At 35.2% G+C, this 18,831-nt stretch overlaps 1 protein-coding gene across 3 annotated transcripts in view; it reads right to left on the bottom strand.

Annotated features, from left to right (window-relative positions):
• The window catches only part of LRBA (LPS responsive beige-like anchor protein), a 401,639-nt gene that overhangs the window by 263,505 nt on the left and 119,303 nt on the right, over positions 1 to 18,831 (bottom strand). For all 3 annotated transcript variants that reach the window (XM_027692706.1, XM_027692708.1, XM_027692707.1), the window contains one exon: positions 6,232 to 6,296. In XM_027692706.1, coding sequence (XP_027548507.1) covers positions 6,232 to 6,296 — 65 coding nt within the window. The remainder of the gene's footprint in view (positions 1 to 6,231; positions 6,297 to 18,831) is intronic.

Genomic DNA, 18,831 nt, shown 5'->3' with positions numbered 1-18,831 from the left:
TGTTCCAAACACTACGATAGTGAACCCCAAGAGAGGTAAGCTTTCCTACTTGCACTCCTCATAAACACACAACATAAGAGATCCTCTAACTTCAAAAGGAGATATGTTCTGCAGGGATACACACTTTATGGGATCTTTTACAGGATCTGACTGTTCAATGTGTTAAGTGTTGGAATTATTGATGCAAGGAAGTTTTAAAACTGCTTTGTGGAACACATACTTTACAGATCTGCTATTCAATTCTCAAAAATACTAAGCTAAGTCCATAAGGTCCTAAAGACTGAAGTTTGAACACATTTATCCCCTTAAAATATGAGAGGGGAGAAAAAAAGCAAAGTCCCAAAATTGTGCAGACTCATCAAAATGCTGACTTGAATATGCAATAGCATAAAATGTAAGAGCACTTTGAAAAGACAGCTAAGGAGGGACACACCAATCCAATCTTTTCTATCTAGGAGAGCCTCTTAGGACACATCAGAGCCTACTGAAAACTGTAGTGTTCACATTCCAAGAGACACTGCATACTATGATTTCTGAAAAAGTACCATCAGATAGCAATAGTACAATACGCACAAGAATGCAGCGTAAATACCATTCATTTATTTTTTAAAAGCAGATGTTACCAAAAACTTTCTACATAAAAAAAAAAAATTTCAAATTTCCAGGCACTCAAAAGTGTTTTATGAATTTCCTTTCTCATAGACCCAGCAAATTAGTTATTTATTCTCACAAGCAAAACCTACCTTTGTCACACACATACCTTTCAAAGTAACTATTTCCAATAATAAAAGCTTACATTAATTTTTAGTTAAGACATAGTTCTCCCCAAAAGCTTCTGCTTACTCATTAAATTGCCGCAAAGATCCAGTTACTCAAAATGATGCGATTTAAATCCAAGCACAGATAATCAAAACTCAATGAAATAAAGAAACTGTTTTAAAAATGGCTGTGCATGTCACAGTATACTTAGTGCACACACACAAAAAAAATCATATTGTGTCAAGAACCCCACCTCAAGTCAAGTTATCAGCCTTTGAAACACACTCAGGCTACAATTTCTAATTTTCAGCACATTTAAAATATTTTTTGAAGTCTAGCCTAATGGTCTTCTGTAGTTCAAATTCACACATAAACAAAGCCACTCCTGCTACAAAACCAAAACAATAACAAAAAACCTCAGAAATCACCAAAACTCTCTTTTACAAAACCTACCACTTAAACAGAATGGGTTGCTAAAAATAAAAAGGAATTGTGGAAAACACCCTTTTCTTTTCCTCTTACAAATCAAGATTAAGGTGCAGGTTCTGTGTTATCAGAATCTCAGGACAAGGAGGCTGCAGCAAGGCGGTGAGCAGACTGGTAGTAATCAATTCTAGTTTGGACGTGACTGCATTTACCGTTTTTTTTTTCTGAGCCTTTTTTGGTCAATTATGCACGAAGTCTGTCAGTTATCACCCATTTTTTCATTCGTAGTTGTATTTTTCTAACTATTTTCCATCACAGGAGTTGCTCCTATGGCAACACATGCTCTAACATTCATTCCTTGAGAGTGACCGCAGTGCTGCAAGGGAAAGACAATCGAGTGGGGCAGTCGACATCTGTCCCCTATTTTCCTTCGGAAGGAGTCCAAGTAATTGGTCAACTAGTTTGATTGCCAAGAATTTCAATATTAAAAATATTTGCATCTATGATCAGTCAAAAGCAATATGTACAATTTAAGACAAGGAACAGCAGGTGACATATGTTGAAATTTTCTTAGTACAGTTCTTAAAAAAAAAAAGCTATAGAAATATAGATGATTACAGCATTCCAGATTTTATATTACTAGATGTTAAGTATTGAGAGAATAATACCAGTTACATTTGGAGAGGTTTGGGACCTTGTTTTGCTTGGCTGGTGGAATTTTTACTTGCTAAAGATGTTAAATTTGAATGCTGTCTGCCTTCCTTCTTGTCTCAAAAAATGTTGAATTAATTGGATAATTCCAAAAATTATTTTTAATAAAAGGCTAGAGTTTCTCAAAAAATAATAATTTTAAATCCAACAGAGTACAAAAATCCTTGCAAGTATCCTTTTGGGAAAAAAAACCCAAAACCAAACTGTTTTCAACTACACCAAAAGACATATTAGAAAATCTTCTGATATGGAGGGGAGAACTTTGATTAGATTTCATTACTCATTAGACAGTAGAGAATGTAGCAATAAGAAAAAGCTACAGAAAAACAAACTTCATTAGTTCTGCCTCTCCAGGATACGCTTGTGAATCCCTTAAGTTTTGGGTTGATTGGTTTGATTAAGGATTTGAAAAGGCAAAAGAGAAGAAATTAAACATAGACTATGCTGGTTTAATGAGGTTATCTTTCAACCAAACATTATGTGATATTTTTTCAAAGCAACTGCTGTGTGAATATTCATTTACAAGTGTATAAAAATGTATGTATAGAACACTAGTCTGTAATTCTTTGGATGGCCAAGAAAACTATGCTTGAGAAAATTAAAATTAAGCATCTTCAAGAGTCTATTCAACTGAAAATTGGAAAGAATAATTGCTGCAACATGCTTAGGAGACTGATCCCTCAACCCCTGCCATGCCAAACCCATTATCACCCCAAAGGGGATAATAACTGTCATGCCTAGTCTCAAGCTCGAGTACGTTTGTTAGTGCACTGACTGATACAGAAAACAAGGGCCAGCATAAGAGATGCTTCACACTAAAGTGTGCTAATGAATCAAAGCGACAGGAGAGAGTTTTAACCTTCACAGAGCACAGGAGTTGTTTGCTAACTAGTCAAGTAGAGGAAATAAGAGCCTAACAAAAGCGACATTTGTGCATGCAAGGAAATAAAACAAAGCTGTTAGGGTTTTTTTAAGTTCATAAATAATAGCTGGACCATCCTGTGCAGAAGGAGGAGACATAATTAGTTCCAGGGTGAAAAAAAGGAATCAATCTGGACACCTCTGAAGTCTCTTGGCCATGACAGTGAACTAGATCACACCTAAGGGATGGTATCGGTGAACAAATTCCCTCATCAGTAAGCTCTCAGGTTCAGGCTCCAAAACAGACTCTCCCTAAAGGGAAGACCTGAAGGTGAAAGGCAAGCACAAAGAAAGAAATCTAGACTGACAGAAGTTCAGCAGGCTAAGGAAAACGTTTTGCAACCTATACTTCTGCTGCACAGATGGCTCAGTATGTGGAGAAGCCGTGGGTACAGGCACCTTTTTAACAAGGTTTCAAAGAGCATCAACAGCTTTCCCAGACATTACAATAATAGAGAACAATACTTGCTCTTTTTTATTAAAAACAGCTTAATGTTCCGTGTAGCAGTGTACTGAAATTGCACAGAAAGAAGTTATTCTCCCATACCTGCTCCTTTACCTTTTCACTTCTATTCTGTAGCTTCCTGGTTTTCTATGCAGGCTTTTTACTTTTTACTATGCTTGTAAACTGTCCTTCAAGACTTCAGTTGTGTGTTTCAGTTTTAGGTAGGTTTACAGTTCTGTATTTCCACAAAAAAGCCTCCTGTTTAGTAAATTTTTTTTTCAGTTCAAGATTCAAAATTTCACTGGGCACAAACCAATCAATTCTGCTATACATGTGAAGTAGATGTGATATACCTGGAAAGTCTGTGAGCAACTGTGTGTGTACCACATTAGTTAGCTGTGAACATGACAAAATTCAGATCAACACATTCTGAATGCAGCACACATATTGGAGACCTTATGAGTCCCAGAGACAAACTTTCTGCACATATTTCTGTCCAGGGAATCCTAGTCAAAACATGGCAAGCCTAAACATAAAACTTTCAGCCGCTGTGAGAGAGAGAGGTACATTGATACCTTTCACATAAAAGCAAAAAATACATTTGAAAGTAAGCATAAGAAGAGATTTATAAATCCTCTTCCAGAAAGATTTTTTCAGTCGTCTTATTTGCCTGATAAACAAAACCAGTAGAACACACCTCAAACTGAAATATCCTCTGGCATTGTTAGTCCAAAAAACTAGTAATAAATATCAGGAACAAATCCCTGGTTTACAAAGTTTATAGCACGACCATGATTTTCTCCATCAAGGCAGCAGACAAGAGTTCTTCCAGTCCTTAATTTTATTTATTCCAGCTCTCGTGCCATGGTACCCTACAGATATCCTTCCTTACTTGCTGTACCAGTTCTGTCCTTTGTTCAATCACCTTCTCTTCTTTTCTTGTGCGCTTCTAGAAACAACTTAAAATTCAGCTTTTATTAAAAAATCATACAGCTAAGGTCTGCATTGGTATCTATTTTCTTAAGTTTTAATTAAAAGATTTCAGCTTCTGGAGTTTCTCAGATTACAATGTTAGGGTAAAAATACATAAAAATAGCAAATACAAGAAAATCCAAGGCCGGAAGTGTTTTAGTCTTAGTTTATGCCCAAGGAAAATAAATGCAAACTGCATAAAGGGAAGAAATATAGAATATAGTTCTTGTCATATGAGGGATAATATTTTCATTTTAGTGAATGCTGAAAAGCCACAAAGCACTGCAATGACCGATTCAGCAATAACTTTAAAGGCTCCTATAAACAGCAATGGAGGAAAATGGAGACAGATAAAAAAAGCCATTTTTAAGAAATTAATCCCCTCTCCTCTTCACCCTAATGAAAGTTATGTTCCCACTTTAAAAAAAACCAAAACACCTAAAACACAAGTCTGCTACAAGTCAGAAATGAAGTAACAATTACTTAGACATTTTCTTCTAACCAAAACCACACTTTTCAGTCTTCAAGGGATCATTTGTCCCAGAGACAACCACTCTGCTCAGGCCAGACTATACGTTATTGATGTTGTTTATGGAGGTGGGGGAGTGATTCCATCTGTCTGTGATGGGCACTGCAGGTTTTGAAGAGAAAACAGTCAATCCCAAGCAGTTTGCTGATAAAATGCTCTCTGAAAGCCTGACCTGGACAAGCTGAACAGCTACCAGGTAACTGCTACTTACAGCTCAGTCTCAGCAACTGATTTGTTCACGATAATCATCTTACACAGATGAACCTTACATTGTGGTTTACATGTGTGTGGGATCTCTATGTTATCTATGCTAATAAAACATTAATCAAGGGCCAAATTTATAGCGGGCATTTTGTAAGGAAGGTCAAGACAGGTCAGCCTCACATAATAGGAAACAACTACAGGCTAGATCTTAACACTGTAACTGAACACCCTTGTTACTTTACCTTGGCCCTTGGGATCAAGACTAGTAGCAAAATGTTTTTTCTGTCTGAGAATGGTGTTTCTCCTACCACAAACTGAAATGTAACCGTCAAAATGGCCATTATTTTTATGTATCTTGAGAACATCTACACATTTTAACAGAAAAATTCTCAAATAGCCATTTTCCCCTTTCCTACAATGATAAATTAACACGCTATATAAAATATCTTTTTATGTGATAAATGATTTTGTTTTTAATTCAGTAGCTGTTCTAGTCATGTAAAATTTATTTTCTATTGGGAGTCTTATGAGCTGAAGTTACTAACATAATTCAGGTTTAAAGAAATGGCTTTTCTTATAGCACACCTTAGGTAATTCATTAAGACATGTTTAAAAAAGTTCTTTAGAAAAAAAGTAAATATTGCTCTTGTCTGCCTCAACATTCAATTCCTAATGAAGAAAATACTGATGGTTCTGAATAGTCACTACAAGTCAAAGAGCATGGCCTCATCACCTGCTCTGTCATTTTCTGTAAGTTCCAGTAATATACATATAAAGTTACGGCTAGAGCATAAAACTAATTGGCAATATTAACAGATTTTTTTTCCTTAAAGGGTCTCCCTTTTTGTTTTATGAGCTAGATCAGAAATAAATGAGCAAACTGGAATCTAATTTTTGAAACAGAGGCTTATCTTACTGTTCCTAGCTATAATGTCTCTCAAATATCAATTCCCTTTCTCGAGAGATTAGCTGAATACAAATTATAGTTTCAACATTAAGCAGTACACAAGGACAGGAAGAAAGAAAATCCATGACACACAGATAAGCGAAATATTTAATGTCACTGAAGAGCACTCAGATTCTGCAAAATCCCATACTCAGAATGGAACCAAAGTACTTTACAAAGTAAAGAATATGAAATCATGCCTGTGGAACTCAAAGCAAATGACACAAAAAGGAAAAAGAAAAATTATTTTAAAAAAATTTCAAGTCACACAAGTTCCTGAAGGCTAAGACCGAGATGCTATCAAATATTGTGACTTACCTTCCTTCATTAACAAGCTCAATAAAGGCAAGACCAGCATTCTTCTGTATAGAGTTTTGCCATTCCTGGGGGGGAAAAAAGAAGAGAAAACTGTAGCTGCATAAAAACAAAACTAAGAAGAGACATTTTCAGCAACAAAAATCACACACTTTCTTTTCAGTTTTAGCAACTTACACCAGCATTAGCAAACATACAAGGCATTAATTGTGTGCTAATCAGGAAGAATGAATGCCATCAGGAAGGAACAGGACAGGATTGTTTATTCAAGGTCATATTCTGTTGAGGAGAGAAGAAAATACAAAAAACATCCCACAAAGGAGTCCGTCATTTTCTTTTGCTATGTCATGTGATAATTCTGAACTTAGCTCAGTTCACTGATGCTTTTTGCCTTATTGAACCCTGATAATGCTAGAAACTGTTTTACATTAATGCAAGGCTCATTCTTTAGACACAAATTTCTCTTATAACTTGAAGTCTAGTTAGCATATTTGCTGAAAATAATTCTCACTTCAGTATCCCACAGCCACCTCTACTCATAAAAAATATCTGTTAACAATCCAAATATTACACCATTAACACAAAAGTCTGTTTCAAAAAAATTTAACATATTTTTGACACACTGAAATGATGGTAGGGGCAGACACAAATGCACTGTACATTCCTTAAACACAGTTGAACTCTGAATTACAGCAAAATTCTACACCTCTTAAACACATAGGTGGGTTTTGGTTGGCCCTCATAAGACGCAGTGGAAAGAAACCAACCCAGCTGACCTATCACTGGGGCTTGTTTCTCTCATTTGAAAGCTGAGGAGAAATGGTTAACAAAAACACAAAGTAGATTTTCAGTCCTCAACCAAATAGGAACAAGCTGACCAAGCTGGAAATTAGGGTAGTAAATGTGTAAACCTTGTATTTTGGTATAAATGTAGAGGCATTTGGATAGAACAGACAAATACAACTTTTGATTTAAATTCTACACCTTTTCTAATCTAATACAAAAGACTGATTCTGCAGCAGACAGACAGTTAAGTTCCATGTGCAGTCTCCTTGATTTTTTAGTCCTTGTTTCATGAAAAAATAATCCTAATGATTATCCACATCAGTACTTCTATCACTATGGTTCTTTTCAAAAACCTCATCAGCTCCAAGGCAGGCAAAAAGTGCAAAACTGCAAATATGTCAGACTTCAAATTTCAGATTTCTGAAAGCAGGAGGTTTTAATATGCAGTGTCAGAGCACGATTTTGCTGCTCAGTGTTGCAGAATTCTCTCTCAGTCAGTGACACAAAGGTTTGATTGGACATACACAAAAGCCACCAGAACAATGTTGTTTGTTTACAACTTAAATCCTGTCGACCCACTCCATCCGAAAAAGATTTCCAAATTTGAAATGCATTGAAATGATTGTAACTGATCTCTCAAGGCTTGATGTGTTCCAGGTCCAACACATTGTTTGACCATTGTTTAAGCTGCAACAATGTAGTACAATTTTCAAGTAGCCAGAATTAAAAGTAGAATAATTGGAATTTGTGATGTATTATTCATCATGAATTATAAATGTATTTCATTACTTTTTATGTAACTAGTTTATATGCATTAATAAAAAAACAGCATTCTAAGCACCAGCTAAGTTCTGTTTCACATATGGGGTTTTGGGGTTTTTTTGAGGCTACATCAAGAAGCACTATTGGTCCTTATTGCTACATATATCTTACCAATATTTCTCCCACCATCCTTCCCCCAGTTCTCCCCTATTACCTTCTTATGGCCACCACTGCATGACTTTGAGTTACCCTGTAAGCTGCCTGAAGTGGTTTTAAGAAGCATTTATTCTAATAAAAAAAAAGCCTTTTAGCTTCTAATATTCTACACAAAATAACATATGCAAGTACTCCCTATAAGAGTTTTTTCAGTGTATTATCAGTTTCCAAATATTTAGCTTCATATGATGATAACAAACTATTCTGTTAGTTTAAATGTGAGAAAACTCAAGAAAAGCAGAATAATTTTTCTTTTTCTGACAGTGTCCATCTGCTGTTCCGCTCCTTAAAGAACTCACAATAACACTTGAAAATTTAATTGGTGAAGATGGAGGCTGCCAAAAGTGAAAAGAAAGTGCATTTATAATGATACTTTTCAGCATTTTTCTCTATATCAGACATGATCAAAGAAGGTGTTAGTCTAAACAATTTCATAAGTCACAGTTGAACACACCCTAAAGCTAATTTTAATAGTTGAAAGAAAAGACTAATGGTCTTCATCTTTCATGATCCATTCAATATTTCCCCACAGTATATGTTCACTCTCAAACAATTACACTCAGTATGCATATTGCATTATTATATCAACATCTTAGTTATCCATCTCCCAAAAGTATTAGGGAAAAAACATGTTAAAAGCTTCAAACTCAACCACTAATGCAACTAAATAACTACAAAACACATTTCAGCACTTTCCTAAGGAAGGACTGTAAGGGAAGATCAACAAAGTCAATAATTTCATACCTGTTCTAAGCTGTACTTAATTGACCAGCATTTCCTAGGGCTATAAATGTTTAGTAACTGAGAGACATAATCTAATTTTAATGCTTTTGGTCACTGTATACTCAATAGTGAAGCAGGGAAAAAACCAGAAGCACTAAACATTATCACAAATAACTACAATGAAAAATAACCATTACAACAAAACTAACACATTTTATTCAAATACTATGTCTTATAAGGAGATTTCCTAACTCATTATTGTTTCACCTATTTCCTTAATAGAATCTATAAACAGCTCCATAAGTACTCTAGATAAAATGCAAGTACTATCCCCTTTCCTGAAATGGTGCTTCAAAACTAATCTGAATTACAATTTTGTACAGAATAACATATTACATTTACTTTATATACAACTCTGCCATAAGCAAAATTATATCCAAGTTCTCTATAGCTTTAATTTCATATCATCAACAAGTTTCATTAACACATTCTTACTGCATGCACAAGGGTCATTAAATGAAAACATTAAACAGTAGCGGTCTTAAACCCCTCCTTTCAGAAACTAATAATCTCCCTCAAGGTTGATATCATGACCTGTTGTCCCATTTGAGTCATGTTGGGGTTTTTAATCTATTTTACAGTGGGTTTTTTTAATTAACTCCAACTAATGATCACTCATATGACAGTACCAAGTGCTCTAACAAAACTCATAAATTACCACATTTACTTTTTGCTAGGAAATACAAACACCAACAAAATGCATTAGACCATGACCAATGAGATTAGTCTAGCAAATAGTCTTTAGTAATCGTACATTCCATTTTATGTCTTTGCAGCTACATGTATATGTAGTTAATTCAGTCTTCAGACGCATTTTAAAAGTCTTTTATATTACTTGGTCCTCATATTTCCTTTCTTAAAAATAATGTGTTTCTAATCACATGGTATCATCAGATAAGTGAAAGTCCTTAAAAATTTCTGCCTTGAACTTGATTTTTCCGGTGTCATGTCTATTTTTTTTTCCATTTGTTGTTGGCTTCCTACTCAGTCTGAGTATCCTTGTTCAGTTCTAACACTTCAGGAGCCTCTTATTTACTCAAACAGGCCTGGTCAAAAGCTTTTTCTACAAGCAGTAGACAGCAGGAGCCAGCTTCAAAACAAAGAATGCAGGTGGTTCTTTACACAAAGAGGATAAATATATTGATATTGCTTAAATACACAGAAATTGCATCCAATTCAGAAAATAACCTGAGCAAAAAATATCTGGAGAGTAGAAAAGTATTACACTTGTTTGTCCTATTTTATTCTTTTTGAGCATCTCTTTGTGTCTATAGATGGAGATAGGACAGAAAACAAGCAAGGTGGAGCCTTTATCTAACCCAATATAACCATACCTAAACTGTAATCACTCAAACAAATGCCAAGAAAATTCTGTTGATTAACATTTTTGTTGGTTTGCAATTTCAAGTGCTTGCCTGTAGTCAGCAAATGGACATATCCCTGCTCACCTGAACATTCTAAAGAAAAAAATATAATCACATTTCAAACAATTATGGCAGGAGGGTTGGACCTAGATGATCTTTAAGGTCCCTTCCAACTCAAACCACTCTACAGTTCTATGAATTACCCCAAAATATACATTCTTCACCCTATATAAAAACATTTGCAAGACCAACCCACCAACTGGTCTGATGGCTAACAATTAAACATGGATCTTTAGAACAGAATATTTGGAACATTTGCAATATATGAAAACTGCTCTATTCTCAACTGTAACAAACTGTACTACTACTTTCATTCATGTACACATACACTTGCATGCTCCTTAATAATTCCTTTTTCTCAGAAACTTAAAAAAACATCCTTCTAAGAAGTTTAACACATTCTACAATTAAGAACTATATCTAGCAGTTGAAACACACACTAATAAGCAGGAAAAAAGGAGCAAATTCTTTGCTAATCCATCCTTCCCATAAAGTTGGTGGAGTTTTATTAATTTATTTTGGTTATGAAACAAAGGAAAAGGATGACTTTGGTACTGACAACTATGAATGGAGCACTAAGGAGCAGGGTGGGAAAATGTGTTAACATATGACTAGGAGACATATTATATCCTAGAGTAAAGGTCAAATCTGCATGAAAAACTTGTTCATAGAGAGATATACTAATCTTTAAGTGCCTAAAGTAAACTATCAAGAACTTTTCAGCAGTGTTTGCACTTGGTGTCAGCACTCTCTCAGCACCACATCCACTACAGGCTTGAATGAACTCAGCAATAAAGAACATAGAGTGAAAAGTAAATTATATCTCAGCTGGGTTCTTCATAATTAAAAAAAGTTTGACTGCATGTTAAGCAGAATATCTGCAAACATAAATTACTTCTAAAAATTGAAGCATGCTTAAATTATTTTAATCTACAAAACACCATTGAAAAAATTAAAACCAACATGGAATTACGGGAAATCATATCTAGAAATTATGTAGCAATTTAGTATCAAAATTAGCACGTGCCAAGTAATTATGAAAGAAACATTTGGCAAAGATGTGACACAAATTAAGACTAGCACAAAAATACATTTGAGACAAAGTTATCCAGTATACATACAGATATACTTGTATGTTCAAATAAAATTTAAGACCACAGATAAATAATGACAGAACTATCAGAAACTGATAGAGAAAAAATAATTTAATAATTATATCCATGGCCCTTTCTCTACAGAACATCACCACTGTTGCTGAATCCTGACACAAAGTGAGAACTTGCAAAAATATTTACTACTCTCCTAAAAATTCTGAACCCCTTGTCAGGGACAAAACCTTATCAAACAGGCTTGGATTTATTGAAATTTAAACAAAGGTTTCTCTATGAAAGCTTTAACATTGCATCTATGTAACAAGCCAAGCTATCTCACCAATCAATACAGAGGTTTTGATTTCAATAAGGGTGATAAAAGTTACTCTAACCCTGGCCAGCTACAAGCTCTCAACAGATGATCATCATTAGGGCTCTATCGGGCTTCCACATACTCAGGCTGTACAAATGTGTCCTATTAGTACATGGTCTGTCTGTTTGGCAACTCCGGTCCTAAGACAAATGGCAGCTGCTGCCCTTCAAGGTCTGAAGTCAAGTCCTCAGGGAATCTAAAAGCCCAACTGGAAAAATCAAGGCCTGTTCATTAGAGACTGCTCCAGGGGAAACTTGCAAGGCTGCCATTAGAACTATATAAAAGAGCTAATTATTTTTATAAGACTTTTAAAACTATCAAACACACTCAGTTATAATAAAAAGTATTTACTGCTGGCATTCCATTTAAAAGACATTGCTTTTTGTCAAAAAATCAGCTAGTGACAGTACACAACTGAAGTCTTTGTATTAAAAATTTTAATGAGTCTGCTAGGAGAAAGTTGTGTAAAAATGAACTAGATGAAATAGCTTCTCCAGCGAAGGTATAACACCAAGCCTGCTGTTGTGGGAAAATATCCCAAACACACTCATATCTAACTAATGAACTATAAAGGTGGGCTGAGGTTGTGCGCCTGTGACTATCTACCCCGGAAAAAGACAAGAAATTCAAGAAACAAACACGTTCAGTGTTTCTAAACTGACTGAAAAGAACAAATAACATTCTTATTTCAAGCTTATGCTGTTAAGGAACCACTGAACATGCTGCAATACACTTGTGTATTGATAGATCAGTCAGAAAGGCACAGGACCCACTTGGTATCAAACACTAAGACTGAGCAGGAAAAAAAATGAAAACTAAAAGTGTTTCAGTATTTTTCCTCTGAAAAAACACGGAAACAAAGATTATAATAACGATTGCTACTTTCATAAAATATACTCTGGGGAAAAGCTGGAACATGACCTTTTTTTTTTAATTCATAACCACATAATTGTTTACTATTTTAACTATGAAACCGAATCAAAGTTTCTTATACCGAAATATTTTCCCAGCTGCACAGCATGACAACACTGTATCGAATTCTAATGTTATAACAGATCACCGCTATAGAGTATTTATTACAAATCTTTTAAAAGTGCTATATGAAATTCCTTAGTGTTCCTTAATCAATTCTTGGACCAACATGCACATTTAGCTTCCGACAGCCTAATTCAAAAAAGCAATTACAAGCCCAGTCCTTATGTAAAAGGACGACAGAAAGAAGCTATGTTAAACCAGTTTAAAAGAATGAAAATGTAAAGAAAACAGATTAGGAATGATTTATATCAATGCCTAGTGCTGAAGTTAATTACAACTAACCCAATAAAATAGTGCCTTTATTATTGTACAGCAAGTAATAACCCTAGACGCAGAAAACAGAACTCTTTGCCGACTTTCGCATGCTCAATTCCACAGCACACTACATTAAGAATTAAAGAAGTAGTAAATAAGCCATACAGAAACAGCAGGTTTTTAACTAAAAGCAGAAGACTCCCCTGCTGTTTAACCATGTGGGTTATTCCATGTAAACAGAGCTTCCTATAAACTAGTATTATGTTGTTAGTGGTAAATGCCTAAAACTATAATGAGAGTTTAATTTCAATACTTAAAACTTTGAGTTCAACTCACAGTAAGTTTTTATAGATTCTGAAAATAAATTATACACATATAGAGCTGGAGTAGTTTGCATACTTAAGTACTAGATTCTTCAGTAAAAATGCTACATTAAAAACTGTCAGCTTTTTAGATAATGCCTTTTATGCTATGAGATTACTCTCAAAGTGACAACTGTTGTCTTCTCTACAAACTATGCGAATCTATCCTAAAAAACACAGCTTCATGTAAGACACAGAGCATAAAATGTTGCAGCATACACAACCTTTAACAATTACCCACAGCCAGAAAATCTCGAGATAGGTTGCAGTTGTCATAATTTATGCTGATATCAAATATTCTTAAAACAGGATTTTAGCAATAAACGAAAACTTAAATAACTTGATGTGAAAGGTCATATAAAATTATGAAAATATCACTGTCTGAATAAATTAAAATTATATCAATAATAACTATCACAGCATAAAAGGTGCAAATCATCACCACTCAAACCTAATTTTTTTATCTAGTTTCAAAAAAGTAGGAAAAACTGGGGAAAAATTAAATGAGTAATCACTGATTTCAGACCCACAGTTTCTGATGTTAGGAAGCAATTTGCCTGGGCAGCTTCTCCCTTTCTCTCTCCCACTAGTAGGCTGTTGCCATGACTCCTCATGAAACAAAATTAGGGGTCAGGTTTGAGTTCATCTAGAAGCAAACCTTTTCCACCGCAGTTTCCTCTTCAGGTTCTTCAACCATTGGCTATTTTCAAAGCCAAGATGAAAGACTAGCTTCAGAAAGAATAGGAACAGGAATCTTAAAAATTAATTGAGAAATCAAAATACCAAGTAGTTCTATAAACATGCAACAATGGAAAGTATGAAGCTGTGAGTTAAAGGAGATGAGACAGAAAAACAAAAGTGAGGAAAAGGAATAACACAAGATTTTAACAAAGGGAAGAGATCCAAATAATCGCATTGCACTCACAGCAACACTTTTTATGAATAAAGGCAAATAAATTGAGGAATAGCAAGAATATAAGGCAACTGACTCTTGATTTCATTGTTTTTTTAACTTTGATTGTTATTTGAGATTTTGTAAAAGCACTGAATGGAAAAAAATTGGCTTTCAAGGTAGACTACTAATTATAAGGACAAGAAAATCACAGCACACTGATGCCTGCTCAGCTGGTGCTACGAAAAAAATCTAGGAGCCATTGGGGTGAGATAAGAAAGGGTTTAATTAGCCAAGGCAAATAGATGTTACACGACGCGCCCGCGCCGGGCTGTGTCCGGGATGTTACATTTATAACAATATCTGGCCAATCCCAAGTGTGTCCACCCTATAACTTTTGGCCTAGTCCACCTCCTGGAATTGGGTCGGGGGGCTTTTTGGGACCCCCTCTTCATCATTCTTCCTCATCTTCGGGGTAGAGAGAGCAGAGTCACCCAGTTCTTTGACTCTGTCCTGCGGTTTAGGCCAAGATACAGGCGTTCTCCAAACAAGACAGGCTTGCCTTGACTAAGAGACTAAACATTTTCTACTGGATATGGGAATAGGGTTGATATGGGGAGTATGAAATGGGGTGAGAGGATTACGGAATGTATAAACTAAGGGGTACAACGGGGAAGAGGGAGAAAGGGGTTTGTTTCTAAAATCTACTTCTATTACCTATAAAACTTATAAGGCTTACAAAATTAGAAAAATAAAAAACATTAGGGGGTTTAAGGCATCACACTCACTGCTGCCCAGTTGCACTAGTAGTGATGGACTGATCCCACCCATAACAACATTCATCATCACCACCAAATAGCAGCAACCTTCTTGCTCAATGTTTTTAGCTTTAAATAAATGAATTTAACTAGTAAAGAACTCAGTAATATACACAGTGAACACTGTTTTTGGAATCATAAGCCCCTTTACACGGCAGGTGGATTGGAACTAGGTGATCTTTAAGGTCCCTTCCAACCCAAACCATTCTACCATTCAATGATTCTGTATTACCCTTTTCCCCAAATGTAGCTCAGTTTTTATTTAAACTCTCATAATGATGCACACAAAAGACAGACAAGATTCCCACCATCATTGTACCTTTGAGGGAATGACACTGAAGAATGTAAGCCAGTCCCAGCTCTTCATTCAAAAGACAGAATGTCCAAACCTGTTCTTTGTTATTCCCTCGGGTAATCCTATCCTAATGCAGATCTTTTCTTAAAAGATTTAGAGAAAATGAAGCTAGCTCAAATAATAAAAAAAAGGCAGAAAAACTAATGCATCTCTTCCATCATGCTCTACTTAGACACTCCTTTCCCTTCCTCATCCTGCATCTGTTGTCTTCCTTTAGACTAAAATATAATACACAACACACTGCAACACAGGACTCTATTTTCATGTTTCCCTACATGTTGCTACAATAAACATGACAAATAGTAATTTTCTGCTCCTTTCTTTGCAAATCCTCCCCTGCACTCATCAAGTAAATTTTCCAAAAGAAAAATATAACTGTTTTAATTAGAAGTTCAAATAAATGTCTTCGTAACTATTCAAGGAGTACTGGAAAATCCAGTTGATTCTTCTCAATCAAATATGGCTCAGAACTAGGATCTAACGCTTAACAGACATGCACCTCAATATCATGATTTCTGTATAATCTGAATTATGAGTTTTTAGTAAGTTAAACAAGTTATTTATTGGAACATTAGTGCATCATCAACAAACTTTGATGAGACAGGCATTTTCCCAGTTGCAAAAATATTCAAAAAGGCAAAGATGAATATAAATAAGGCTAAAAGTTAAACAATAAACTGAAAAGCACCACTATACAAAGTTTCTCCTGGTAGAACTTTAAGTAAACAGCACTTCTCCCCAAATCATAAGTTCCTTAAGCCGTGTCACTTGGAAACAGAGATACATTATTTCATTTATTAACATGAAAAAAAAGTTCACATATTCGTAATTAGTATTAAACCAGCAACAAGGATTGCTGCTCACTGAACTTTCCATAATCTCATACCCCTCCCCTCAACTAAACCTCTTTTCATAGTCTCAAATTAAACAGACTAGCTGTAAAACAGCAGGGTGTCAAATTAAAGCACACTTTATTTTCAGAGGTCTCCACACTTCGCGGCTGACTTCCTGTCAGGAAGAGTTCCATTTCAGTGCAGAGCCCCATCAGCAGGGAGCTCACAGAATTAAGTGCCAGTTGATATTACTTTGTTTTGCATTTACCACCCATGAGAATATTGTTCAAAGATCTAGTTATAAAGTCAGCATGGTATCATCCTTCTGACTAGACTGCCAAGCCACAGGGTGTGCTCTCACTGCACAAAACTCACCTTAAATGGTGGTGTTTTTTTAAGACCTAGTGTGCTGGTGAAGCAACAGGATGCCTTTTTTCTTCAGAAAAGTCTTGCTTCTGTAGCTAAATTATGTTCCCTTAGTTTTGAACATCTGCAGCAGTGTACATTCATAGAAATGAAGCTGTCCCATTCTCCTATCACACCCCCATGATTCACACTTACATTAGACAATCCACACTCCTCCCTAGACATAAAAATGCATACATTAATCAAACAAAGTCCCAGCAACACACCTTTAAAGGTTATTATTTTTAGCTGTAGAGGATATGTTTTCCATTAAACTCACACCAACACCTTGTCCTGGATTCCTGACCAAATGCAAATAATTTTCAATTCATAAGAGAATTTTTCTTCATATGAGCCTATACTATTTGAAAAGTCTACAGAACAACCACTAAAGATTGTACTTTATTAAAAAAAAAGAAAATCTGGGAGAGAAAATCCTCATCTTCCCCACAGAATTCTGTTTTAGTAAGGAGAACTTAGAAAAGTTCATCTCTCTCCACTCCAGTGTGGCAAACTATTTCTAAGAAGAATGGTTTTGCGGTTTTTAATCCTATCTTTTATTCTTCTACCCAAAGCTTGCAAGTCATGTTGAATTCTCCAAGTATCTTGTCCCAAGAAACAAAACTTCACATCAGTCCACACAAAAATATCATGGCTTTAACACACCTATCTATTTGTAGCTCTCTAAACACCTTCTTAGTCTAATACATAGCACTTGAGCATCTTAATTGTTTTACATATAGATGTATTTTTTTAATTTTTGTTCAAAACCACAATTACTTCCCACAAAGCAGCTGTGTAGTACGAACCAAAAAACACTGGCTCATTCACACCACTTTTCTCAGTTTGCAGCTGATATGGCCTGCTTTTGTTGAACACTTCAAAGTACAGTGGTTGCAAATTGCAGAGGGCATTTTCTAGTGGGCCTCAACTGAACAACCATTTAAACTATTGCTTTGACCATCATTTATATCTAATATGCAGAAACATCAACCTCATCTAATGAAAGCATAATATACCATATGTTCTTCTGTTTTTCTCATACTAAATGTAACACATCATAGTTTTTGCTCATCTTAAAATCCCACATCGTACAATTCATCTGCAAACTGGAGACTAAGTAACCTTTAAATATCCTCCTAGACTAAGTATTATGGAAAGATATAAGGAGGTAAAGCCAAAGTACTAGCTCACACACTTTAACTACTGTGACTACTACCTGCCAGGATATAACTATCAAGTGGTTATTGCATCATGAAGTCAAGGGAAGGTCACTTATTATTCATGCAGTATTGGCAAATTATTCTCATTACATTCTAACCTATTTCCACACTTAAGGTAAAAGCAAAGTTATAAACTTCTTTGATTTCTACTACTCAGCAAACTGTCAATACACATCCATCCACTTCATGGAATATTGTTTTTTGCATGAGTCTATTAAAATTAATTTTTTTTAAATTTAGCCAGTGATGGACACAGACATTTTAAATGGCCTATATGTAAGCCATGCTAACAGCAAACAAAGCACATTATTCCTGAAGCCAACAATGACATCTAAGAGAACAGACAGAGTTCAAACAGATCTTAAACGTAGTGAAGTGTGAACTTTAGTAATCATTAAGAGTTTGAAATAAACTCCTCTTTAAACATATTAGGGTGCTCTCTATCCTGAGGTTTCACACAGACTGTATTACAATAATCCAGTTTTAGAGAGACAAAATCTACATACTGCTTAAGTCAAAGAAAAAAAAATACATTCAGCTAATTTAAATGTAATTTCAACATACTCCAGTTCAAAGAAAAGGTTTTCCCAGCTGTTTCCATTTATTTCAATCTTATCAGATTTGCACTTCAGATAGTTATCTGCCAAACTGATCTCCAGTTTCAAACACTTCGAATGCATAACACAGTTCAATGAAGCAAGGAGTAAAATATCCATCGCACACATAATCCATTTGTAATTATTCCAAGTACTCTGCTCAGTGACATACACCAAGTATGAAAGTAGCCAATATACGTTTTCAGTACCCAAAGGGTATCCTCAGTGATGGAAGGAAAACTTCCACTTAGGAAGGAAAGAAGTTATAGTATGCATAAACCCACAGATATATCTCATGTAAAGAAAGAATCCAAGCGATCTAGACAACAGATTTGATAATGTAGCCATCTGCTTTGTGAGAAGGAAACTTACTGAAAAGATAGTACCTAAAATC

The sequence above is a fragment of the Neopelma chrysocephalum genome, unplaced genomic scaffold (genome assembly GCF_003984885.1).
Source record: "Neopelma chrysocephalum unplaced genomic scaffold, ASM398488v2 Primary Assembly neopelma1_88, whole genome shotgun sequence".
NCBI classification, from domain to species: Eukaryota; Metazoa; Chordata; class Aves; order Passeriformes; family Pipridae; genus Neopelma; species Neopelma chrysocephalum.
The sequence above is the reverse complement of the archived record's forward strand: the minus strand, read 5'-3'. Positions and strand labels throughout refer to the sequence as shown.